The sequence below is a fragment of the Zootermopsis nevadensis genome, unplaced genomic scaffold, assembly GCF_977971745.1.
Source record: "Zootermopsis nevadensis isolate Lab colony 2312 unplaced genomic scaffold, Znev_1.0 Znev_ptg000045l, whole genome shotgun sequence".
Lineage (NCBI taxonomy): Eukaryota > Metazoa > Arthropoda > Insecta > Blattodea > Termopsidae > Zootermopsis > Zootermopsis nevadensis.
In genome coordinates this window covers 2,477,301-2,504,543 of record NW_028259177.1, presented here as the reverse complement: position 1 = coordinate 2,504,543, position 27,243 = coordinate 2,477,301, and the positions used below count along the sequence as shown (strand labels likewise).

Genomic DNA, 27,243 nt, shown 5'->3' with positions numbered 1-27,243 from the left:
GGTTAAATATAGGTAAGGAGATGCTATGCCATTCTTCAAACTACCAGAGTTAATGACAAAGGCGCTGTTTTCCCGTCGGTGTTTTGCCTTAATGTACGTATAAACATGATGTATTTGCCATATCTGTTAATAGTGACGCCACGTAATACGGTACTTATATGAGCGATATTGATATACCGTGGACGTTGTGTGTAGCCTGTTAGGAATTTCCTTGAGCACCAAACCTGACAAATATCGACAATATACATTTTTGACTATATGTTTAATGAATTTAGATTCTTGGTAATTTTCCCCCAACCTCCCTGAAATCTAACCTAGTCAAATGTTAAATATTTCAGGATTTTATACATGTGTGTTCTGAATAGATGAATGCATGCATTGTGTGTGTATGCATACAGGAATAGACTCATACATTGCCATATTAATTGCATATGACGGCGTGGACTGAAATCCCTTTGACCGAGGGTTGGGACCAGTGGCGTTCACGTGGTTGTTAGGAGGGGAGTCTCGTGCATCTGAGCGACTATTAGCTTTCCAGTAAGGACATTACTTTATGGACTTCATATTGTATTGTATATTTTTCTGTGTTTTTATATTGAAAGTATTTTAATATTCATTTAAGCGTGAAAGCAGTTTTGATAGGTAGATGTTTTAGGCCTCACAGAAATTAAGAGCACATGAATTTCGGGGGATGCTTGCAGTCACGTAGTTCAGAATTGTTCGTCTTCCCTTACGCCGTCTAAAAACGTAAAATTGAAGTGCACAAATATACAGTTTTTCCAGTTTTATTTAACGGATGTTTATTGTTTACAATTTCTACTACGTAACATTTACCTTCTGAATGGATATTACGTGTAATGAGTCAAATTAAAAAGATTTTACGTTCGCAGAAATGCTTTGAAATCGTTAAAAGTTTTGTAATTACACTAACTTCAGCAGGGCTGTGAAGTGTTAAAACACGTAGTTACCCGCCAGCTGCCTAAACTGCGGTGTCTGCGATTATCCTGTGTTTCCATGAGAAACCCCTTACAGGTATTTACCTTCAAGGTATGTGACCTTCGAAGTTGATAACCACATCGATAAATAACCGGTTATCGCCTACAGAAATACCTAAAATACTTAATAGTTACTGACTATTCAGCAAAACAGGCATTTTCGTAATGAAAATAAAAAAAGAGTCAGTTTTGAGATTTAAACATTGGTTATGATCGATACGCCTCTGGAATAATTTACTCTCTGCAGCATTCTTGTTCAGTTCAGTATTACCTTACATTTGACTGATCAAACCGCTGCTATAAATCGAATTATTTGACACGGATTGAATCCGGGTTTCTACTTGGGGATGCACAGAGACTAATTTGGAGCAAAATTATTATTTGGTCTGCGAAATAGTTGCACCGTTCTCTCGCTTCACTGATTAGTTTTAATCAATAGCTTGTTGCATGTAGCCGTTACCTCTGGTGCTCCGTTAATAATCATCCGATGAACGCGGGAGATAAGCGTAGACCGAACCTAGTAGTCCATTACTACGCGGAAGGAGGACATATTGATTGTTGTGGACACAACATAATTCTGCGAATGTGCGTGTGGTTTGGACAAAACAGTTCCTTGCTCCCTCATATTATTTCGCCTTACGTTTGCATTTGTATGCACATTCGGCAATTTATGAGGTGAAGTGAAAATAATGCTTGCCCATTGACTAAGCCCCGCACCTTGAAGGTGTATGGAGAGAGAAAAACTGTAGATTGGCGACTACAAGGATCTGTTTAACTGTCGGCTTGATGGTGATAACTAATGAATCATTTGGCACAGAAATATTAATAGATCTAACATTTTAATATTGAAATTGTTTCTGGAGTAGCAATTAAAACAGGCAGCTTTGCAAGTAATTAAATTAAATTAAATTATTTTTAATTAACGTGCTGACTCAACAGCTACAGGAGCCAATTACAGAGTCAGCACAAGAAGATTAAATAAAAACCAAATACAAATATAAGCGCAAACAACAAAAAGTAGAAAGAGAAATTAAACTAAATGCAGATAAACAATGTAACTCGGAGGAGACAATTGGAAAATGGGGAGAGACTGGTTTGGAGGATGACGTAAGTAACGGGATCCCACTGCAAAATTATAGTTTGAAACATTTGATTCAGCATAGAATCCAGTAGTAAACACGTCTGTGACCTTTTGAGTGTATTAAAGAAGTAGGGGTTATATTCCTAAGTCAGCTGCTGAATTATTATTTTTATATGTTGCCTAACTATGAAGAGAAATATAGAACCGCTTATATTTTTCATGCGTCGAGATTAGATCATATGCTGTTTTAATTTAATTTAATTTAATTTAATTTAATAGTTTCGACATGTTTTAATTTATTGCGGAGTTCTGCGCGTTTTGGATTCCTATATTACATAAAGATAAATGCGGAAAATAGGAATATATAAAACTGAGAACAGATGTCGGATGAAGGTGAAAGGAAGGTTTTACGTGTGAGTGGTACATGGTATCCGGAGAACAAATACCGGGTCTGGTAATATTAAACTTTTTTTAGTTTTATGGTGTACAAAAACAGATTAGGCACCCCCAGGACAAGGGAATCTTAGGACGTCATAACGTCTAGAGTCACCGTTTTCCTCTTGTCTAAACTCATTTTAAGTTAAGTTTTTAGTACGCCTATAAGTCTACAAATTAACTATTATAACTCTTTCGTTTATATAAACTCACAGTTGTATGCTGTTCACTGATGTCTAAAGTGACATAAAAATCCTTACTCGCTCACCAGAAGACAGACGTCTTATGAAGCATGTCAGAGTGCACGAATAAAGTTAAGGTATAACGGAGACGTTTCATTTTTGTAGCTTGACGTTCTTCAGAATACGACATTAAGTTTTAAATATATAATAATAAATTCAGTCCAATAACTTGTTCCATCCATTACAGCTACACTCCTGCAGTATTACGTTAAATGTTAAGGGACGTTATGTGTCATAAGGTTTAGGGAAATACATGATATTAATGTTCAAATGATAGGTCTGCTGTAGGATATGCTGTTTACTGACCCCTATATAAATAGTGTGTATAATGCCGGTATAACAGCGCAGCTTTATGTGATGTACTTTAATTATTAGATGACACTTTTATGTCCACAGCAACTTCGACGTCGCCGTCCGCAAAGCAATAACGGAAAAGTAAACGTGACATTATTTTAAGCCCAGACTTTAAAGTGACTGACCAACATCTGAACGCCCGGCAGTTCGAGTCCCGGGCCAGTGGCAGACTCTTGCGAACGATACATGGCCTTCGGGTTTCGTAGAGAGCGAAACACTTCTTTGAATAGCTGTTGGTTCTCAAAAGAAACACCCTGAAACCATAATTCGTATTCATTTGGCACATGTCTTTGCAAGTTAAGAGTAGTAGTAGTAGTTTGGGGGGGGGGGGCGCTTGTCCACTACGAGCATTACATAAGTTCGAGAAGTCAAAGGAGAACTTGCTTGTGGATACTGTGACTAGCAGAGTGCCAGCAGTGTTACTGCGGAGAGATTAAAACGAAAATGCTCACATTTCTTAAAGATTCTTATGGTCGAAAGCTTGTCATAGGTAGGATCATTCAGTACGTATTACTGAATATCGTATGAATTATTATTATTATATCCTCAGACCCAGCGTCTTGGCCGGTACTCGAACCCCAGTTTTCGCGTTTGCGACCTCTGTTTCTGTGATCTCCTCTCCGAAATGAACAGTTTTGTTCTAGGCGTCATTTTCCTATTATGTTTAGCTTCCAAAGCTGCAAACGCATTCTCACCGGGAGATTTTTTTGGGTTGTAGCCTTCGTTCATGTAATCTGCTTACCGAAACAAACAACTTTGGTCAAGGCGCCGTTCTGCTGTCGTGTTTAGTCTCCGAGCGTAATTGTTTCGGAGTTGTTGCCATTATAAAATATATTCCCGCTTTCAAGAAGTAAGCATGCCAATTTTGGGGCAAATCGGTGTTTCCGCTCTCGAGCTGTAAGCTAACATACATAGGCCTAAATGTTTTAGAACAGGGGTTCTCACTCTTTTTCGCTGACGTTCAACTAATTCTGATATGACATATTAAATGTACCACTAACCAAATGCGTTCGAGGAAAACGTATCTATGTTAATATTATCTTTTGATTTTCTTACTTCGCGTACCATAGGTTGAGAAACGCTGGTTTAGAGAACGCAAAGCTTTACCTCCGTACCCCATCCGTCTTCATGGCGGGATGCTTAAGTCCAGGGACTACTTTGCCATTAATAAACGTAGTTGAGAAACTGTGCCCATTAATCATGTAATGATATTTTTAACGTGTCAGTAAAAAACCCGCTCATTCATGCTGCAACTTACAGCATTGCCTCCGCAGAAAACCGTGTGATTCCTTGCAGAAAACGGAAGTTACAACTTCTGCGCATTGCCATGGGTATCACGTACTGTATTTGTGTCACCTTAGGAATGTAGTTTGTTCATGAGCGGATTAACACACGTGTAGCAGAAGTACTTCATCATGTGTCTGAACCCCAGGATAAAAGCAATCTGACAGCTGAAGTAGGCAATGTCACAAGATGTCTGTCAGACGTTTGTATCTCTTGAAGTCTGATGCAAATTCCTCCTTATTGTTAAAGAGGTTTGAAACATACCCTTATGTACATTGTCATCAAACATACGTAATTCTACAGCATTTCTTAGTTTTGTCTTGGTCGTTAATTAATTTTAGTACAAAACATAACAATTGTTCTTGCGCCAGAACGCCTCTGAAGAGGACGTCCAGGCTGAGGGCGTTAGGTGACGGTGAGTTAATTCATGCTACGACCGGTCTGCTATTGAGTAAAGAGCCCCCGGGCTATTCGATGGGCTCCAGGTTGGAAGACTTTTAGAAGAAAATATTTCTGACTGTTGGATTTATATGGAAATGAACTGACAGCTTTTCACGAAAACTGTTGGCTGTCCGTAGAAAGTCGTGATCATGTATTTGAATTTTCTGTTTTACTCATCAAACCTTGTGAGAATCTTGAGTGCACAGTTGTACGAGACTGGACACTGCTTATTTCTCGTTACATCATAAGACACTTGCTTTTGAATTTCGTATTGAATTTCTCGTAACACCATGACACTTAGGCGTTTGTATTCCACATTACAAGTCTTTGTTAATCTTCAACACTGATGACGCCACCGCCCACTTTAGGACCCGATCGTAAAACTATTTATCTCAGTCCACATTAAACTAACATTTCCTTATTTATTTCTATATTAACACATCTCTGTGTGATCATTGACATTTGTATGGTGCGACCATTTGTTACGAGTGTCATTCAAGCAGAATGAGATGGGTAGGATTTGTGGCACTTACGTTTAGATAAGAAATACATACACAATTTTAGTCACAAATATTATGGGAAAAGTATGTCTGGCAGACCTAGGATTAGATGTAAAGCAACAGCAGTATACTACCTAACTCGCTGCCGCAGGTATTTATCCTGGGTCTGATAACCTAGCATTGGATTACAGCTTCCTTGCTTAAAATTAATATTGTTCTCTGCTGCACACGCAAGGTGAAAATGATCAGTATCGAGAAGCGAGACGGAAGGTGCTTATGAAAAGTTGCATAACACGTGAGACGGACAGACTGCTGCCCATGGTAGGTAGCCCGTTAACTGGCTTATCGTTATCCAATCTACGGGACTTTGTAGCACCGACCGTGGTATTATTAACTTAGTCAAAGTACTGTGTCACGAATGTTTACTTTTAGGCTGTTCCGATTGATTATGATCTTAATTAATTATTGATTGTGTTCTAACGGCGGGAACTAAATGGCTTAATTTAATCTCGCAATAAGTGCACAGTTAGCTGTTGCTGCATTAATGAGAGGTTGTTTCGTTTGAAACTGCTAAGTCATTTCAATGGATTCTCCTCTCTGAAGTAAGGGCGAAAGGAAAAGGAAACAGTTAAACCAAAGGAAGAGTAAGGAAGGAAACAAGCGATAAATTAAACGTTAGAAAAAAATATTAAATGAAACAAACACCAAATAAGGAAGAATGTAATGAAGTATAACGAAGAAGGAAAGGCGATAGAAGAAAAGGAAACAATGTGAAGAAGAAAATTAAGTTGTAGAAGATGAAATGGGAGACCGAAATACAAAACAGAAGAAAGAGGGAATGAATCAGTGGCGAATCTTATAATTATTGTTATTATCTGTGTGTTGTGTTAATGATGAACAGTTTTAGTTGTTTCGTGGAGCACTAATAGTCAGAAATAAAAGAAGACACGAAAGAGAGTTAGATAGACACAGGGAACGAAAACTGAAAAGATAAGGAAAGGTAGAAAGTTGGAGGTGGGAGAGGTACAAAGGAAGAAACAGATAATGAGACATCCGTACTACATTCCCAGCCCATATGATCTTAGATTGCCCCCACAGTGACGAGTTCCTCGTATGACGGCAACTCCAGCGTAACAAACGCCATGTTGGACAGCATAGCCCTCTTGTGTATTCGGAAGGTCCCAGCACCTGGTAGGTGTTTTTAGTTTCCCCCAGAACTTTCAGACACGGACATTATATCTCTGCCGCTTTGGGCTACAATATTACCATATCACAATTCATGGTCGCCCTCATCGTAAAAATGAGACCAATATTTTGATGGTGAGTTAAAAATTCTCTTTGATGACCAGCTGCATCTTACTTTTAGGTAATGTAGTGAATGAAATAAACATCAGTTCTTCTCATAAGTCCTTACATCCCAATATTTTCCTTTGTTTTTGATACATGTTATTCGAGTTTTAGAATTGTCGGGGTATTTTCTCCTAGCGACACTGCTGTAAATTCCCCTATAACATGATGACGTCTTCAGAATAGGAAAATTGTATTGAATTTTTTTAACGTTGTAACGTGTATGACCTTGCAGCGTTGCTGGACGTGGGCTTAACATTTCGTTGGTCAGTAGCGATTTTCTAAGTTACTTCTGTTTGATGATGGTTAAGTCCACTTACAGCGAATTCGTTATGTGCGTACGTGTGGGGAAACGCATTTACAGGGGTGGCCTTGTTTTGTATGTATAGCCTGCTTCTTGGGGTGTGATACGTGGCAGCAATCACACCCACACTTGACATCCCCTTCCGTCCATTCCACTTCAAGAATACCCATCCACTTCAAGTAGGCCCATAAGATTTCTTAATGCTGGAGCTAACGAGATGGGTGAATCATCCAATAACATTCGCTTTCTAACTGCAATGTACTTCGTCTCTGCTCTCCCTATTACCATTCTTATCTTTCTTTCTTATTTATCATTATTTTCTCCTATTACTTTTCACTAATTTTCTCTCTTCGTTGTACCCTCCTTCACAGAAGGTACTTTTCCCACGCAGACGACCCTTACACCACAGTCGACCACCTCACAGATGTTTGGCACTTCTGAATGTTTCTCAGTTGACATCTAATTGCATATATTTCTTCATTCTTGAATCTTGAATATCTCCCAGTGGACAGAAATTGTGTGTTTGGTGTAAATGTTTAAAACGGTGTAAGTACGTAGGCCCCAATTTTCTTCTTTGTGGGGCTTAGTGATGTGTTCCCCTCTTCTTCCTAAAAGGAATTTTCGTACATTTGTTGTTAATTTAGTATGGCGAGGGACGGCGTTTTATTTCCTAATATTATTGTCGACTGATCATTAGATTATTTAACGACGCTGTTTCGTCTGTAGAGCTTGCATTGCGTTGAATGAGGTGGGAAAGAGACGGTAACGGAAGAGGTACGAATCGTGTAATGTGGGATTTGCTCTTCGCCATGGCATCACGCGACAAAGCAGATAAACACTGATTGGAATTGTAAGCTTAAGAGGCTACTGTCTTTAAGAATGCGTTCACTAGGAATGACTTCGCGAGGAAATTGCTTTTTGTAATACTTATTTCGCCTGTTGCGATTACCAGTAGCTTCGGAGTAAATATGCAGATGTTAACTAGAAGCAGAAATTGTAAAAAAAACGCTCCAGTAGAGAGTGAGTCAGAAAAATTCGGCCAGTGAGGTAATTGGCTACGGTTTGCACAGCCTGGGGTTCTGTTCCTGGCGGGGTCAGGATTTTCTCTCCTCCACATCCATAAGCCTCTAGTGGTCACCTAGTTTCTTTTGCTGTGGGCAAGATAATATTGGGGGGGGGGGTCCACAGTACTAGAATGATCCACAGTGTTTGGGGATTGTGATACCGGACAGATAGAAAGACATTACTATAAAACATCTAGTTACTTTTCGCAACAGTTCATTTGTTAGCAATTTGAGCATATATGGAATGTAACAAAGAGATTGGTTCTGGGATAATCCTATTTGATTTCCTTGCCTGGGACGGTTGCTGCTGTGCACTGTTAATGAGGCTGAAGTTCGCGTTTTACAGACATATCCTGGCGTGCATAGTACACATACCGTTTGTCTGGCAGAGTTTCACGTTTCTCCAGGAATGCGATAGCATTCTTGTACTGACGTCATGGTCAAATAAAAGCTGTGTATACATAAAACACTCTTATATTGCATAGGAGTGAGTTCGAGGCGGAACAAGGCACGTGCTTTTCTTCAGTGACCTTCTACACAGCATGGTTACCTAATTCATGCATTAACGAGCTGTATAAATATAGGATAAGGTAAGGAGAGAAAACAAAACTCTTTCCCCCATCCACTTCGCCGTTGAATGGCTGGCAAACATGCATATTTTCGGACATTTCATCATTCGGATTTCTTCGAGTTACAGTTTATTATGAGTGAAGTTTTGTGGCTTTTCTCAGTCTATCCAGTAAAACGCTGCAGCACGTTTAAGTCGGCCACGACAGCGTATTTCTTCATGGATAGCCAGGGAATGTCATTAAACAAAATCTTGGAAAACATACTCCAAACGTCCGGACGCCAATCGTCGCGACGGCGCACAAGATCTCATTATTTTTGCATATTTGACATTCCGTGTGCCTTTGTACGTAAAGTCGGATAGCTGTCGCCGAGCGACTCGGCGCCAATCGTCGCAACCGGATTAAAAGACTCATTATTTTGCTTGGGGAGACTAGGAATGCTTTGGAACAATAAATTGTTAAACCGACGCCGAGGGTTGCGACGCCCTCCACAGTACGCCATATATGACAGAAACGCATCTAAGAATGCTATCGGACACCACGTCTGAAACCAATGCCAAAGGTCGCGGAGCTCATGTCCAAGACACCGACTTCGAAACGTTAATATGAAACACGATTCGGGAAAACCGACTCGAAACTTCACGACTCATATATCAGAGAGAAGCCTCGGTAGTCATGCAACACTAGCAAACCGACGTAGGCCGTAGTTACGTAAACTATCAGGGCGCCGAGCGCCAAGAAGTGGATAACGATAAACACACCTAAAGGTACAATTTGGCTGCACGCGACAGAGACAAGCGACCGAGGCAGGCGACAGAGTTACGAGACCGAGACTGGTCGCTTCCTGTCCGCTCTCTGTACAATCGTATGAAGTACAATTACGAGCGCGAGACAAAGACAGGCGACAGAGACAAAGCACAGGAGACCGCTCTCGGACCAGTAGTGTCTCGCGACGGGCTCAGGCAGCACGTGTGTTGTTGAGTAAAATAATGGCAGAAATTAAATTTACTGGTGACCAAGATGAGCAATTGGTAGAATTAGTAGCAGAAAACCGACCACTGACCACCGACAGAAATATCCTTCTTCGCGTCTGGTTTTGAATATTGAACTCATAGGTTTTATTTGTTTCTTTCGCAACAAATAACACAGCAACACATCATCTTATTCTTCTTCGAGTAACCTTTTTAGATGCATTTGTGTACTCATTTTTCACAGAATATGTGCACGTATGTCTCAACAAAACAAAGAAAACAAACACTTTGCCGCATGTCTCGGTCGTCACCCCAAAAGTGTGTGGCGACAAGCTGCGATGTGTCCGTCTCCCGTCTCTGTCGCCTGCCTCGGTCGCTTGTCTCTGTCTTAACCTATCCTGACCTGCCTGCCTCGCCCAACTCGCCGAGCCTCTCAAACACCACCCACTGTCGACATAGTCGCCACGTTCACCATTGTCACACAGTCGTCAGGTCGCCGTGGTCGCTAGGTTGTCACGGTCCGGTCGCCCTGGTTGGAATTAAACATGGTGCATAATCTAAAAATACAATAGGGCGCCTGGAATATCAAGAACAGGACATGGCTTCTCCACCTCTATAAAATCAAGGGCTGAGTTTCTGACAGATCGTTTCTTTTCAGAACTGGCATGATCTATCTCGGCTGCTGAGTCTGCACGTTAATGGCTAATATAACTGTTACATTACAGTGGTAACTATATGGACCACCTGCTTTAATGTTTAATAACTGCACATTGCCAGTTGAGCTTGTTTGTGAGTTTTGTGTGGTTCTCAGATTAAAAAGCAATCATTCCCTAAACAGCATTAACAGATTGATCATAATAATGGCGACACGTATTTTATTTGAGGTGGAAACTGAATGTTGAAACTTGAAAGCTTTAAATAGTAGTGAACGTAGATTTTAATTTTGTTGCGATTTCTGTGGTGCTTACAAAAGTTTAAAAATCAGGTTGAACCATCTGCATCTTGTCAAACATTTGATTTTAATCTGTGGTTAGCTACGGAAACTAAAACAAAGGACCCCATTTTCATTATTGAGGCGTAAAAAATAGACATTCATGTTGGACGGTTTCTTTGAAAAGTTAGATATTGAAATAGTTTGTCATTCAAATAAAGAACTCTATGTCTGTAATTATTCCAGAATTAAAATAAGTTGCTTTTATCAATGTTATCTGTCTTCTTCGCTGGCTTCACTTTAAAGTTACGACTCATAATGTTACAGTCATAAAGTTGTTCCAATGAGTCTTACACTTCAAACAGAAGGAAATGGCGCAAAAAGGAAAATTATTTGCCCTTAGGGGGAACCAAGGGAAGTTTGCTTCGGCTCCCTTTGTTATAGAAACAAGCATCGCCAGTTCAAACGAAACTCTGTCTTCCAGGCCATAAAATTTTCGTAAGATGATAATGCTGGGATTAGAATTGACAAAGTCTTCCCCGTGTTATTGAAATTCAGGTTATTATTAAGGGTAAAATTGGATGTGGATTGGACTAGTCTGGCTTGGATTATGGCGCTGTAGACCAGTGTTGTGAACACGGTAATGTACCATCGGGTTTCATAAGAGAAGGGACATTTCTTCACTTGCCGAGGAAGTGGTATGCTGCATAAGAGTTGATTTACCCCACACCCCCAGAAAACTACGGATGTAAGGCATGTATCGACGTTTGAATAAAGACTCGTGTATTCTAGACGTGGGAAAGATAGCGTTGAATGATTAAGTGCATGCTCTGTCTGATTTCGTTTATTATTTAGGTTTAGTTCTGTAAGGTTTTATTATATATTTATTAGGATTTTTGGTAAGAAAATATTAGTTTAACTAAGCGCACCGCGGTGTACGAAAAGACACCGCTCGTGTAAAATTCCATGTATTATAAATTTTGGCAATAATTTGAGAGGTTTGCCCTTAGGCTGTGTTTATCCCCAAGCAGTTATAAACGCTGTAGAAACATTACCGTCCTTACGTTCTCTGTTGTTGCTTTGAGATGTTTTTCAGAGTTGCTTATGTAGGATGAGAAAGGGGTTGACAATGTTGGTAGCGAATCCAAAGAATTTTAGCGCCGGGTAAAAAATACGTGCGTTTCACTGGAAAATGTAATTTTCCCTTGGGTTTGTTTCTACCGTTCTGCTCGAGTTTTCAGACAATTCTGATCCGATTTCCATTGTAAAACTTTCAGTCTCTGCGGAGGAAACTAACAAGTCTGACTGCTGTGAGCTTGAGATACGGACTCAGCCGTGCTCTGGGATAACATGCATACCCTTTCACTGCTTTTGTCATCGTGGTTTGAGCGATGACGTGTAGCAGAAGGCACTTACATTTCAACTCATATGCGTTTAGGTTTTATTTCTCACGAAGATAAATAACTGAAATCATTGGCTGTGATATTGTTTCTTGGTTGGATCTTATATATTCAACGGCATTTATTTAGAAGATATCCGTCTTCTGGGTTATTGCGCTGTGTAGTCTGGTCGATGTTTACGGCGTCGAATGAGACGTGGCGTGATAACTATGAGGACGTTTCAATTTTTATCCGGAACTGTCATCGTTCCTCTTAAGCGACTGAGGGATTCGGTGTAATTTTTGCTTTCGATGGGGTGGCGGGGGGATAAATGTGTAGATGTAGGGGAAAACCGCCTTATATGAACCAGATAAGACCATGTACTAGAAGGCTGTGATCAAAATTCCAAGTTAAATTTGAACCGCCTACACATAAACGTCGTGAGATCTTACCTTGACTTACTTTAAGGTTCTAAGTTCAGTATTCATGCAATCCCGCTTGGTATCTGAAGAATGTCTATTAAAATAGGCGTATGCGGAAATACAACTGTACCCGTTGTTTTGGCGAGGGGCGGATGGCGGTCTCATGTGAACACTTTTAAAGTTTCGGGTTTTGTAAAATACTTAATGACTAGATGTGCACGTGCACTGCGCGCTTTTATGCAGGTTATGAAGGAAAATCAGTTGTTAATGTGTATGGCATGACAAAGACTGCTTCATAATGAAATAAACTCTGCTCGGTGTGTGTAACTGTATTTATGCGTCACGTGGTACATTAATAAATGAGACAGTTAAGAGGACATTTACCGGGCTAATTCGCGTGGTAATTGCTATGATTTGTTTTAATTGATTTATCAAATAGCTAACTATTTAAAGTCTGTTGGAACTCATTGGCCTATTGCCTGTTATGTTGCCTGTGATGTGGCAGAATTATATAATGCACATCATGCACTGTGATGCTTATTACTTTACAGCTGGATTCCGAGGTGTCAGTGGTTTGGTAATAATTAAAGTGAAATTGTTGGGAGGAGTTAGTTACAATATATTTCGTTCTTTCTTTATTTTTGTTCTCACACTTTGAAAAACTTGTATCTGTACAATGCAATATATACAAAAATCGAGGTCTAATAAGGTGGTGTGGGAGGGTGAAGGAAGTTTACATCGACTTCGTACCTTTCTACGATCATGTGACATTTTCACTTCATCGAAAACGGTAGGGTCATCTAATTCAGTATCGACGCCTAGGATTCTATCCTTGGCAAGAGCGCTAGGAATTTGTTCCATGCCACTTTACAGTATTTAGAATAGCCTCGAAGCCAGTGCGGTATAAGGTTAAATACGATAGGAACGTGATACTTTCAGTCTAATGTAGTTGCCACTCTATGTGTGGACATTCCTTGCACTTTAAAATATTCCATCAGATGGTCACAATATTTGAAAGAAATGTGACAGAATCATGTTTGAATGAAACCTAATTTCGGAAATTAAATTTAGAAACTTCTTGAATTGTTGCAGTATACGAGGACTGCGTTTAATTTCGTCTGAGCCTTGAAATTTACGACCAGACATTTAGCAAGCACTCTGGCCAAAATCATACAAGACAGCACTAGTTTAAACTTTAGTACTTGCTTCTCGTCATTCTGTCGTAACATGGGATGCGCCTTCTACCCAAGCTTTAACTAGGTTGGTAGGGAGGTGAGACTACATCATAAAATGGCCGTATTGACCCTGGAAACGGAACCCATTGCTTCCAGTGTATAAGATACCACACTGAGCTGTGCACTTTGTTTATAAATGACTGGCACATTTTGGAAGCTGGCAAACAACTAATTAGTACGCATGACATCTGTATGAAAATTATTATTTTGTGCGGTTCTCCTTCTTTATCGCTGAATTTCTTTATACCCTTCTTATTTGTCTTATTCTTCTCTATATTCCAAATGAAGTAGATATTAAAGAACTTAAACAGTGATACATCATAATATTGCGTTAGTTTGGAATTGAATATAAAACAATTGAATACTCTTTAGTTTTCATAATCTAGCATACTAAATATTCAAACAATTTAGTATCCTTAAAAAATATAGTGGCCATCACCAAGGCAGCTTCACTCTCTATTCTGCTAAAGGAGCTCAAATGTTTTAAATCGTATATTTTATGTCATGTGTTCCGAACCAGATATTTTGTCTCTTGAATCTATTCTCCCTTTGTACCGCTTGATTAGAGTAACCATTTAAATACAGCAATAAAATTACCAGCAATGACTACTGACATCTGAATTAGAATCACGTGATACATCCTTATAAGTAAATTAGCTGCAACTACGGTATTGCGTTAAGTGTCCTCAGCATAATTTTAATGGCTCTCTGAATGTCAATTCCATCCACGTTTCCCCGATTTATAATGCCAGAACTTTTCATAAATTACACGCGCTTCGCAAATTCGTTCTGAAGACAGGCACCCTTGCCTTTAAAGTAATGGGCACCTTCCCCTTCTTGGGCATGGGATCCCCATTCGTTTCCAGAGGATTTATATCCTGAGTAGTTTTTAATGCGGGGTAAGATAATGTATAGCCATCCCAGTATCCTCACCTCATTCGATTACGCTCGATGGGTTCTCACTCGTTCTCTCTGAGGCTTTAAATATTAGATCTGAAACTAGAGGCCTGTCTTCCAACAGACCGTATTAAAATTGCAGAAAACGATACCCGTGGGGAAGACAGTTCCAGGCAACAAAAGAAATATAGGCTTTGGAGCATATTTCATACACTAGTATAGCCGTATGTGTTTGTACTCTTGAGAATGTATTTACATTTTCAAGTAAAATTTTGTACACATTTCGCACGCGTGCTACATACACTGTCCATGTCTACTCCTTGGTTTAGTCGTCCTAGTAACATGCCTGAAGTACAGATTACGTAATGTTCTGCATCATCTTGCCGCAGCCACTTTCATGTGCCCGTTCTCCTCAAAACACTGTCTACGCATCAGTGAATCGTGACTGAGGAGTAATCCTGTTTCCGTTGCCAGACCACACAGTCGCGTGCCTGTAGTCACTAAATCCTCGCAACAACCTCCTTCTGTTCTTTCCACCACTAGTCTCCCATCCTACACCGAGCAGACACTTGAAGAAGAGAAGAATCTTCAGTTTGCTTTAGCTGCACAAACAGTTCAGTTGTAAGAGAACACCATCCATCACTTCCTAGCCTCATTTCTTCTCTCTCTGTCGTGTCTTCCGTCCAAAGAACCAGTCGCACCCGATATTTCGGCACGAGGCCGTTGCATGAACGGTAGTATAATTAATTAACTACCTCCATGGAGCAGAGTCCCTTTTTGTGAAGCTAGTAGTTGCTTAGCAAGTTAGAAATTTCTGTGGTAACAACACTCCCCACGGACGCTCTTCTGTATCCGAACGAATTGAAAATCCAGGGCACACTCTTTCACCTGATCTCCCAAATATCCATTTTAATATCATCGCCCCGAATGCACACAAATTTTTATGGGGGACACCTGAGGAAAATAAACTACTTGGGAGATATAGACTTATATGGGAATATAATATTAAAATTAATTATGATGTGAAGGTGTGATTGATTTAGCACGGAATAGGCTACAATTGCCGGTTCTTGTGAACAAGGTAATGAACATTTGACTTTCAGGATATCTATCGACTAGCTGAGCGAGTCACGTTTTGGAAGAATCATCGCAATTAAGTTATATGCGATTTAGTTTACACATCTTGGAAGAGAAGGAATGAATTTAAGCAGCCTCTGATTCACATTATAAATTTTCTGAGAATATTGGGACACATCGTTGCCAAAAATTTAAGTTTACCTTCGTTTCTGTCCATATCATTGGATACGGGAACTGTACTTTCCAGTTTAAATATCCCGCAATATTCTGAAGTCCAAATACATCAACCTATAAAATACTCTTTAGATGAAGAAATGTGGTCTCGAAAACTTAAGTCATGGCCCTAGTTTTATTTGCAGTGAACCATTTTGTTCAGAAATTATTTTCATTGAATTCCTTGTTAGGCTATTCATTTCTGGGTTGCCTTTATAAATACAAGTGCATAAGCATATGTAAGTGACAAGGCAGGCGCTGTCTTATCTGTGTTTTTCACTTCTTACCACTCATTAGAATGGAACGTGCCATTTCTGTTTGTCCATAGCGAAATGCGGCGTGTACCTTGTGAACACACCTTGTGCTAAGAACTTAAGTTTCCCTGCACCTGAGTTCGTGATTTCCCTTTTGTACCCATATTACTAGAGGTTATAATCGTCGCTATAAAAATGCTAATTCACTGGCCCCAAACTTATAATAAAGTGAGTGCTCCCGGCTTCCTTAATTTTGTTCTCTTCTACTAAGTGGTATGTCGTTATTAGAATGGGCGAAGGTACTAACACATAGGCGCTCCAAATCATGAAAAATGCTGTGTAGGAAAAGCAAGTTTGGTATTACATGAACTATATGAAGTCAAAAGATTTCTGTCTTCTGGGTTGTTGCGCTGTGTAGTCTGGTAGATGTTCACCAACGTTTCAGAGGTCATACTGCCTCCGTCATCAGAGTATGAAGATTTCTGTCTTCTGGGTTATTGCGCCGCGTAGTCTGGTCGATGTTAACCAACGTTTCAGAGGTCATACTGCCTCCGTCATCAGAGTATGAAGATTTCTGTCTTCTGGGATGTAGCGCTGTGTAGTCTGGTCGATGTTTACCAACGTTTCAGAGGTCATACTGCCTCCTTCATCAGGGAGATGAGTCTGAAGATTTCTGTCTTCTGGATTGTTGCGCTGCGTAGTCTGGTCGATGCTAACCAACGTTTCAGAGGTCATACTGCCTCCATCATCAGGGCGATGAGCATGAAGATTTCTGTCTTCTGGGTTGTTGCGCTGCGTAGTCTGGTCGATGTTAACCAACGTTTCAGAGGTCATACTGCCTCCGTCATCAGAGTATGAAGATTTCTGTCTTCTGGGATGTAGCGCTGTGTAGTCTGGTAGATGTTCACCAACGTTTCAGAGGTCATACTGCCTCCGTCATCAGAGTATGAAGATTTCTGTCTTCTGGGTTATTGCGCCGCGTAGTCTGGTCGATGTTAACCAACGTTTCAGAGGTCATACTGCCTCCATCATCAGGGCGATGAGCATGAAGATTTCTGTCTTCTGGGTTGTTGCGCTGCGTAGTCTGGTCGATGTTAACCAACGTTTCAGAGGTCATACTGCCTCCGTCATCAGAGTATGAAGATTTCTGTCTTCTGGGATGTAGCGCTGTGTAGTCTGGTAGATGTTCACCAACGTTTCAGAGGTCATACTGCCTCCGTCATCAGAGTATGAAGATTTCTGTCTTCTGGGTTATTGCGCCGCGTAGTCTGGTCGATGTTCACCAACGTTTCAGAGGTCATACTGCCTCCGTCATCAGAGTATGAAGATTTCTGTCTTCTGGGTTGTTGCACTGTGTAGACTGGTCGATGTTAACCAACGTTTCAGAGGTCATACTGCCTCCGTCATCAGAGTATGAAGATTTCTGTCTTCTGGGATGTAGCGCTGTGTAGTCTGGTAGATGTTCACCAACGTTACGTAGGTCATACTGCCTCCATCATCAGAGTATGAAGATTTCTGTCTTCTGGGATGTAGCGCTGTGTAGTCTGGTAGATGTTAACCAACGTTTCAGAGGTCATACTGCCTCCGTCATCAGAGTATGAAGATTTCTGTCTTCTGGGTTGTTGCACTGTGTAGACTGGTCGATGTTAACCAACGTTTCAGAGGTCATACTGCCTCCGTCATCAGAGTATGAAGATTTCTGTCTTCTGGGATGTAGCGCTGTGTAGTCTGGTAGATGTTCACCAACGTTACGTAGGTCATACTGCCTCCATCATCAGAGTATGAAGATTTCTGTCTTCTGGGATGTAGCGCTGTGTAGTCTGGTAGATGTTAACCAACGTTTCAGAGGTCATACTGCCTCCGTCATCAGAGTATGAAGATTTCTGTCTTCTGGGTTGTTGCACTGTGTAGACTGGTCGATGTTAACCAACGTTTCAGAGGTCATACTGCCTCCGTCATCAGAGTATGAAGATTTCTGTCTTCTGGGATGTAGCGCTGTGTAGTCTGGTAGATGTTCACCAACGTTTCAGAGGTCATACTGCCTCCGTCATCAGAGTATGAAGATTTCTGTCTTCTGGGTTGTTGCACTGTGTAGACTGGTCGATGTTAACCAACGTTTCAGAGGTCATACTGCCTCCGTCATCAGAGTATGAAGATTTCTGTCTTCTGGGTTGTTGCACTGTGTAGACTGGTCGATGTTTACCAACGTTTCTGAGGTCACCCTGATGACGGAGGCAGTATGACCTCAGAAACGTTGGTTAACATCGACCAGACTACGCAGCGCAACAACCCAGAAGACGGAAATCTTCATACTCACCGCTGTGAGAACCTCAAGTCTTACATATATGAAGTCAGTTTCTGATTGCCCACAGCAGAAGCCGATGGTTCAACACAGCTTTTACCAAAACCTGTCACTGGATATGATTCTGAGCCAGTGCCTTTATTCTATCCTCACAACATATCCATCTTAATGTTATCCCCTCATTCTCCGTACTTCAAGACGAGTTTTTCGAAAGGTTTCCCTACTTAAATTCTGTATTCATTATCTCCTGCATCCTAGCCTACTTGATTCCACTAACCTAATAGTAACTATGTAGTAGGCCTACATATTATCATCATTGAGCACGGCGTAAAATAAAAGCTTACCACTGTCGCCGTGTTATTAATTGTTAACATAGAAGAAGTGTTTCGTACAGAATATGTAGGAATCATTAACAAGTATCTTGTCGGTTTTCACCTTCTGTTTCGTAACAGACGTATGGACTTACAGGTTACGTCTTTACTGTTGTGACAACCTCAACTCTCTTGCGACGACAGAGAATGTCAGAATCGTAACTTATTAACGTAGAAGTGGATGACAGTGCCTCTTTCACTTAAAAAATGTATTTATTGTTCCTGCAAATACTATTGATGATAGTAAGGTACAACTTTATTGCCAACCCCTGTGATATCATGTCCTTACCAAATTTCATGGAAATCCGTAACTTGTTTTAAAAGTAATAAGCGTGAACACGCTCACAGACATGAAATCAGTGATTTTTTTTAATGTGATTAGGAAATTACATAAGAAAGAAGAAAGAAACAATGAAATATAGATCCATACTTCACTTGTTTTTTTGTGGTGGGAATCATGCATAATAAGGGGTAGGCACATTCGTAAGCACGTCTTTTGAGGGTCGTCAGTAGAACATGACACTGTCATATTTTGCAGTGTCTCATCCATCCTCTGTCCAGACTTTGTCACGTGCTTCCCAAACATAAAAAAGAGTGGTTTGGAAAGAAACATCTAGCATCTTGGCTTTGAATTCGGTCACACTGACTGGTAGAAGACGTCTTTAAAAAACTTTTACGTATGTAGAAAAGACATAATGCTGTTTAAACGTTTAAGGAACAGCAATGACCTTTTGAAGTATTTGCATTAAAAATCAGTAACTGCCTCGTATGATTCTCAGAATAAAACGTGATCATTTTCTTAAAAAGAATTAACCAATAGTTTTTGTTAACGGAGAAGCTTTGTTTTCTATGAGGTGGGTGGGAACTGAATTTTAAATATTATTTAGACGAAATTCGTGTTGCTGAAAGTGAGAATATGCAGAATATATCACAGAATATTCTTGCGAGTAGGAGGACTTCTTTCGAAACGCTAACAGTTGCTCACCTATTTACCAAATTTATCGGCTTTTATGGGACACAAAGATTTGTTACCGAACTCTGCTCACAAGCACCGTACCCAACCCTGAGGCAGATAAATGCCGTCCACATCCCTGCACACTATTCTTTAAGGTTCCGCTTTTAATATTGCCCTCCCATCTATGCCTAGGTCTCCTGAGTAGCCTCTTTCGTTCAAGCTTGTCTGCAACAAATTGGTTTGCATTTTATTATCTTTACCACGCGTCCGACTTGCCTAGCCCATGTTACTCTTCAGGTATTAGGTTGAAGAGCCTGTTAAACTCTAGTTTGTCTACATATTTTGCTTGTTTGCCCTACTCCTTTTCTGTAAATTGATTTATGTTCAGTTGTGGATTTTTTAAGCTTAGTTCTGTTGTCCCTTTGTTCTTGAAAAAGTTTAAACTTTCATTTGGGTTTCAATTTATTTCAATCTGTTTATCTACCCATATGATAACCATTTCATAGAAGCAGCGTCGTTAAATTGGCTAGGCACTGGGAAGACGTACCGTAGTTCGAACACCACAACTTCTTGTCTTCGTGTGTGCAGTAGAAGTGCATCCATCATCTGTCGATCAAGCCAGCAGCAACAGCAGTTTCTTGTACCGTGCTCTCCTTTTAATCTCGTTACTGCCACGGGGTCCATCCTTGTCTGTGGAGAGGGCGGTTGGTTCGTATTGAATGGAGGACGTGATAGAGGCAACTTATTGCACAGGAAACATTAAGGGTAACTAATTTGATTTGTTTAACGGCGCGTTGCTCTTAATGACACCAGTATTACGCGATCGAGGTTATGTTGCATACAAATGGATTTGAAACCTGGGGAAGTAGACAGGAGACCCTAATTTATGTTGGTACTTTCTCAGAATGCGAAACTAAGGCGTTATGCAAGTCTTGACAGTCTTGTAATATTGCACCTAACATTATCGGAACGAACAGTTAATTTGTCAAAGGGAAAATAACAATGGCTCAGGTTTGAGGGACAGAGTGGTGGTTCTAACTTGAAACGGCAACATTTCCATTGTGTTTGTTGACTAAATTCACTGAAATAGTTGTTCGACAGGAAAAAACATAAAAAAATATGACGTAGACTTGTTTATGATATTAGGAACATGACGACGGGGTTTGAATCTTGGCAACTCAAGTCGTCTTTCTCTGCAGCGACGTCCGGACAGACTCTACGGCCTTGCCAGTCTCATATCCAGTGGATTCTGGGTTCTTTCCTCGGAAGCAAGAAGATACCGGGCGTTAAGCTTAAACCCCCCCCCCCCCCCATCTATATCCGAGGAGCTGTACTTCCGTTCCATGGTGTGGTGCTTACTTTTGCCTCACCTGAGTTTTATGTATGGTCTTTGCAGGACCTGGTTGCTATTGGTTCCTTTGATATGTTCTACCAATAGAAATAATTACGTTTTTTCATTGTCTGATATAACATTCTTATGAGGGAATTAATGGCATTGCTTCAGAAACTGTATTTGTGGGCGCTGACGTCTTGAATGTATTGTAACAGGGGAATGGAGAAAAGTAAGGAATTCGCTGTTACATCCTTCTCTCTTTATTATTAAAAAATCATGCGTAGGGTGGATGGTGCTGTCATCTATGAGATACCAGAATCCGTCTCCCTCTCTCTTTCTCATTGTCAGAATAATGAAGTGACCTGCCTGCCGTTGAAAAACAATTTGTCAAAAATGTTTTCCTTGACAGAAGCACGCACCGTGTCGCTGATAAGCCGAACCATGTCCTACTAACAGTAGATTATTTCAGATGCCATTTATTCGTAGCTCTCATTCCGGTACTCGGAACTGTGACATTATGTTCTGTATGTAACACCCGGTCTAAAATTGCATGACATTCGGGATCCATAACTGAGACACAGGTGATAATGCCGCATTTATAATAAAAATATGTTCACTACGAAGTTTCGCACTGACAGAATTTGACTAAGGCGACAGGCGGGGTTCGATCAAGAGCGTGCTACAGTTGGCGCCCGTCTCATCATCTTTGTTAGTATTAGAAATAAATTATTTCTTAATCTTAACCGAGAGGCACATCACAGATCTGACTGATTTTATTTTGATATCTTTATCTTCTTAATTTACCGATGGCAGTAACTTCAAATAGGTACAATCGTTTCTTCTCAAAAATCTTCTTAGTTCATAAGCATGTAATTATCCTGTAATATCATCCAGAAGTAAATACATTTCTTTATATCGTAAAAGCTTGGTTAAATGGCATATAAACCAACGAATCTTTAAATTATATCAGTTCTGGCTTAGGTTACCATGTAAATTCTCCGACGTCAAAGACTGTCTTCGTCATAATATGCTGACGCTTAATAGAAAACATTTACAAACTCAGTTGCACACAGCATAAAGGCAGCATTGAGATTATAAATGCACAGAGAGCAATATTGTATTCAAGTCAATGCAAGAAGGCCTGCTTCATATTAAGTCTGTCTATAAATAGGATTCTTTTTCTTTCCTAACACTTCTTTGAATCACAAGTTTTCGGGACACTTGCTGGTATTAATCATAAGATGTGGGTTTGACGACCATAGTTCGATTAACGGTAAGGATTTTCCTGTTTACCACCACATACAGACCGGTTCTTGGTTCAACCCCAGCCTCCTATTGAATGGGCACCGTAGTGCTTTTTACCCAGGAATAAAGCGGACGGGGCTTTAGGCTAATCCCATCTATGCCTAGGTCTTCTGAGTGATCTTTTCCATTCAGGCATCCCAACCAAAATTTTGTGCGTATTTCTTATCTGTCCTATGCGTGTTCTGAGTCGCACTCATCTCATCCTCTTTGATTTTATCATCCTAATAATATTTGATGAAGGGTACACCTTACGATAGTGTATAATGCATTATATAGTAATTTAGGGAGATCTCGACACTTTTAACAAATTTCACTCTAGCGACAGCTGCACTGTAGTGGCAAAGACTGTAATTGTACAGAAGATAGCCTACAATACTACGATCAACGTGCAACTTCAAAGGAGTCTGTTTTTGCAAGTCTCAACCTCGTACGGAACCCTCAAAGACGACCAGGTGAGTTTTACATACCCTAAATAGCACATGCTATAATAATTACATTCCAGATAATGATAATTACACTGGATGCACATGGCATTTATGGATTAATAGTTATTGTGGTGACAACTCGCACTTTCTAAAGGACAGCCATGCTATGTGAACTGACAAAAACTTCAACTGTGACCAGTGGTGACATGTGTATTGTAATCGTGCAAGTCAGGGAGGTTTCGACACAGTGTACTGGGGAGAACTCGACATGTCGAGTTCTCCCTAATATATCTTTTTCTGGTTATGAACCTTATGATACGGTGTTCACTTGGCATGGGATAAGTCAGCAACAGTTGGTAATTTGACTAGTGGGGTTCGAAAATGTGGAATCTACCCATACAACCCTGGCGTACTGGCAGATGATGTCTTCGAGTATGACAGTTGATTGACTACTGTCGGGCTGTTATGATCTCAGTAATAAACATTTTAATTCCCTAAAAGGCAAGAGATTTCATGACTAACAGAGCGTACCATCAGCTTCTCACGGACTCTGCCCCATGGTGTTAGCAGAATAATTTTCCGACTGACAGTCAAAAAGATAAGGTTGCAGCGTAAACTACAGACAGAATACATTAGAACAGGAATGTAAATTTAATCACCGTTACGAATCCAACCTGTATTTGTATATGCTGGTCTATATTTTTGTTATCAAGATAGAATTATCATAAATATAATGTGTATAACATATCCATACACTATATTATTTTAAATAAGCAAAAAGCAACGTTCCAATTTATGTAAAATATTAAATGAAATTTAATTTGCCCTTCGCACCGCTGCAGGCCTATAATACGCCGTCTAAAGATTTCACATTTTAATAATAGGACGTAAATGTAAACCAAACTGATTTAATTAAACTTACTTCTCCTTTACCCCTCTCAGATTTAGCAAAGACCTCTAGTTCACTAGTATATGTGCATGTGTAAGAAAATACCAGTGAAAAGTCCATTTTTGTGTATTTGATTACACTCGACAGAAACTGTAACGCTGGTGTGTAACTTATTCAAACGCCAATAACTCGAGACCTACGTAAGATAGAGAAAATAAAGCTATAAGTAAATTAAGGGCTTTTTCTACATGATGTTTACTTTATTCTATAAATTGTTGAAATAATTGCCCAAAACACGTAATAACTATACCCTCGTTCCTTAAATTCAACCGCTTGCCACGTCTAAAGCGTAAGAGTTAGATCCGGACATATTGCGAGTGAAATACGTAAATAAACACGAGATTTTCAAATCTGTAAACAGATTTCTGCTAACTCTCACGGTTTAGGAGTTTTGGCCCATTTATTTCGTGACAAAGAACGGTTCTAGTGAGTGCGTTGGCAACACTTAGATCAGCTGTCGGCGGATGACGTCACGTATAGATACGATGTAAAGGTATACATTAGAATTTTATTTCAGTACAAATATACCTTATACAGTTAAACGTTCTTCAACGTTAAATAGGGAACCGTGGTTCCACTTTCAATTTTTTATAATGCTCACGTGCCAGTCTGCCCTCTCTTAACTGACGGGATTTTTATTAAAGTTGGTATAAAATCATGCAAATATTGGTATTAAAATATTTGTAATACGTTACACGCACTGAATGATTACTCGTGTTAGAGCCGCATGAAATATGTCTCGAAAACTTCGTTAATGACTCTGTGGAAAGAAAACTACTGAGTAATATTAGACCGTGTTTGTATCAGCAGGCTTAAAGTAAACTTTCAGTACACTTCAGTAGCGTTTCAACATATCTTGCTGTCCTTCTGCTCGGGGAGTTATTCTGAATAGTCACGAACAAAATTTAAGACAGCCATCTTTGTACCTTCATGGTAGTAAAAAATTGGTCTGCCATAAAAATCAGACCTTTGAGCTTCGTTTAAAATCACTGAATTTGATTTCAAAACACATAGGTAATTGCAAATTACTCTCATAATATACGGAAAATATAATGCGTTTGGCTCTCTGGCTTTTATTTTGATAGTCTTGGTGTGGACCGACACAAGGCGAATTAACACACATCACATTCTACTTAAAAATGAGTTCCAACCTTTGTTTTGCATTCTGCTCCAATGTCACTGGTTAACAGGTTTACTAGAAAAGTGGGTCCAGCTTACAGCCACAAATACACACGCATAATTCTACTATTAAGTAACTGCACATAATATCAAACATTCGGGTAATAGAAGTATTGCCATCACACGTGTCTATCCACCAACAAGCGTATCACACAAAAACTTATTCCAAGGCGAGAGCACTTTATAGGTCGTGGTACGTACGCACAACCTGACCTTGCGTTCTCTACTAACAGCCAACAACAAATCTGCAACCACTTCGTTCTCTCTAGCAGTGCATGATGGGTAATCGCGTGGTTCTTCGAGTTGCCATACCACGGCATAGTTGGCGCTAGCGTACGGTGAAACTAAATTAAGACGTGTTGGCTATTCGTCTTAGGTCACGTATTTCACCTGCAGGGGAGCTGTATGGAAATCCTAACATATTCCTTGTGAAAGTGTCCTAAATGCACCAGTTTCGGAAATTAATGACGAGGAATCTTTCTCCAAAGGGTACAAATTGGGTTGGTTTATATGCACACATCTTCAATCTGTATGTTACTAAACATAGGGGCGATATCATTACATTAACAACTTTAACGTTCATATTTCTGCTCTCTGACATTCGCTGTTGTGGGGCTTGTTGCCCATTTCAGAGCCCTTTTTTTGGAAAGGACACCCCCTCCAGAACCATCAGCCTGCCATCACTGGCTGGATGAGAAAGAATTAACAGCAAAGTCCTCACACCTGTGCTGACATGGGGACTTCCACCACGACTTGATCTCATAAAATAATTCAGAGGGGTTACTCTACCAGAAATCACCTTACAATTACAAACCTGATGAAAAAGTGACTTGCCATGCGAATAACTGCCCATCGTCCCCCACTATGTACCACGCACATGGAGATACGGCTACACGGCTTCGAGAGACTCGCGGCAGCAGAAAAAGAAATATTTCCATATGATGTCTGAGCATAGTGAATTTTAGTTAGACATAATGGCAAAGTTGTGAACGGGGTACGATTCCATTTCTTTCTTAACCTCCGCAAATGGAATGGGGCCAAGTCACCATTTCGATACTTTACCCCTGTGAGAAGAGTTAACCCAATGGAGAGGAGACTGGTGGGCTCCATAGCACATCTGGACACGACAATAAAGTGAAAACTCAACTCTCAAGTCGGTCGCTTTAATGACTAAGCAACCTCAAATATGAACAAAAAATAAACTGATATGTTGTCTAAAATGAAGAAATTCTGATAATACCAAAATATTTTCACAAATATGACTGAATCTTAGAATCTGTTGGTTGAAACATCGCTTGTCGGATGGCTGCTACCTGTTGCACAGCTTACAAACGAAATCTTTCCGATGTTTGGTTCGTGGTCTCCTGAATCTGCATCTTCTACTTCATTTTCCACGACGCCGTTCATCAGAGAAGACCTTAACTTTCGCCTGACACTTGGGGGTCTTGCATCATGACAATTGCCCTGTCCGAACACCTTCGGCCACAAAACTAATACTGAAATTGGACCATCCGCCAGATTTGGCCCACTGCGACTTCTGGCTACTCCTGAAACCGAAGACCACTTTGAAGTGCCGCAGATTTTCAGACATTGCCAACATTCAGGGTGACCACCCTGAAGAGAATTAAAAAAATACGAGTTCCGCGAATGCTTCGAGAAGAGGAAACACTGATTCGCGAAGCGTGCTGACGTGATGTGCGAGATGACAACTCAAAGGTGAGAGCAACCATTAGCGTGCAAGTAAACAAATAGTTTTTATGGGGACATTCTGGGACCTCAGCTGTCACGTCTCGTACGACAGGCAGCGACATGTGATAAAACTACCGGCATGTTACGTATTTCAGACGGTGTTGAAGGTTTAAAATGGATTCTACGAGAAAAGTGCTTGAAAGACTGTACAATCGCCTTTTGACGATGAACGTACCTGGCACACTTGCAATACAGAGGAGGTAGGAGCTGCACAACACTGAAAGACTCGAGGATATCTGCTGGATTATTGGCAGTTGCTTTGCTTGCGGCATGGGTGCTAGTGCATATCCACACTAAACTGGACAGCTGTATCTCTAGCTCCTGGCTTTCTCGACACAGATTCTCTCCTTTCTGGAAAAGACGCCATTTTCTGAATGGGAGAGAACATAATGGAAACATGGTTGAGTTACCTGCGCAATTAACAGGTGTTTTCGGCTATTCTAACACTTCTAAAGTCGCAATAATCCCGGTAATTCTTGAAATATATCACCACTAAAGGAAATCCTATGTTCACCTTTTTGATATTTTGCCCACAATTCACCAATACCATGAAGATTTCCGTCTTCTGGGTTATTGCGCTGTGTAGTCTGGTCGATGTTAACCAACGTTTCAGAGGTCATACTGCCTCCGTCATCAGGGCGATGAATATGCCAATAGGGTGTGAGGGGCTGGATTTATAG

The 27,243-nt window shown here is 40.3% G+C and overlaps 1 protein-coding gene across 7 annotated transcripts in view; it reads right to left on the bottom strand.

The window, feature by feature from the left end:
- The window catches only part of LOC147871645 (JNK-interacting protein 3-like), a 71,975-nt gene that overhangs the window by 38,618 nt on the left and 6,114 nt on the right, over positions 1 to 27,243 (bottom strand). For 2 of the 7 annotated variants that reach the window (XM_087360549.1, XM_087360548.1), the window contains exon 6: positions 26,395 to 26,914. In XM_087360549.1, the coding sequence (XP_087216675.1) occupies positions 26,591 to 26,914 (324 nt within the window). In that variant the 3' untranslated portion in view covers positions 26,395 to 26,590. Of the gene's footprint in view, positions 1 to 9,990; positions 10,117 to 20,067; positions 20,314 to 24,123; positions 26,362 to 26,394; positions 26,915 to 27,243 lie in introns of those variants that run through there. The other 5 variants (XR_015538538.1, XR_015538539.1, XM_087360552.1 and 2 more) reach the window with 5 other exon arrangements.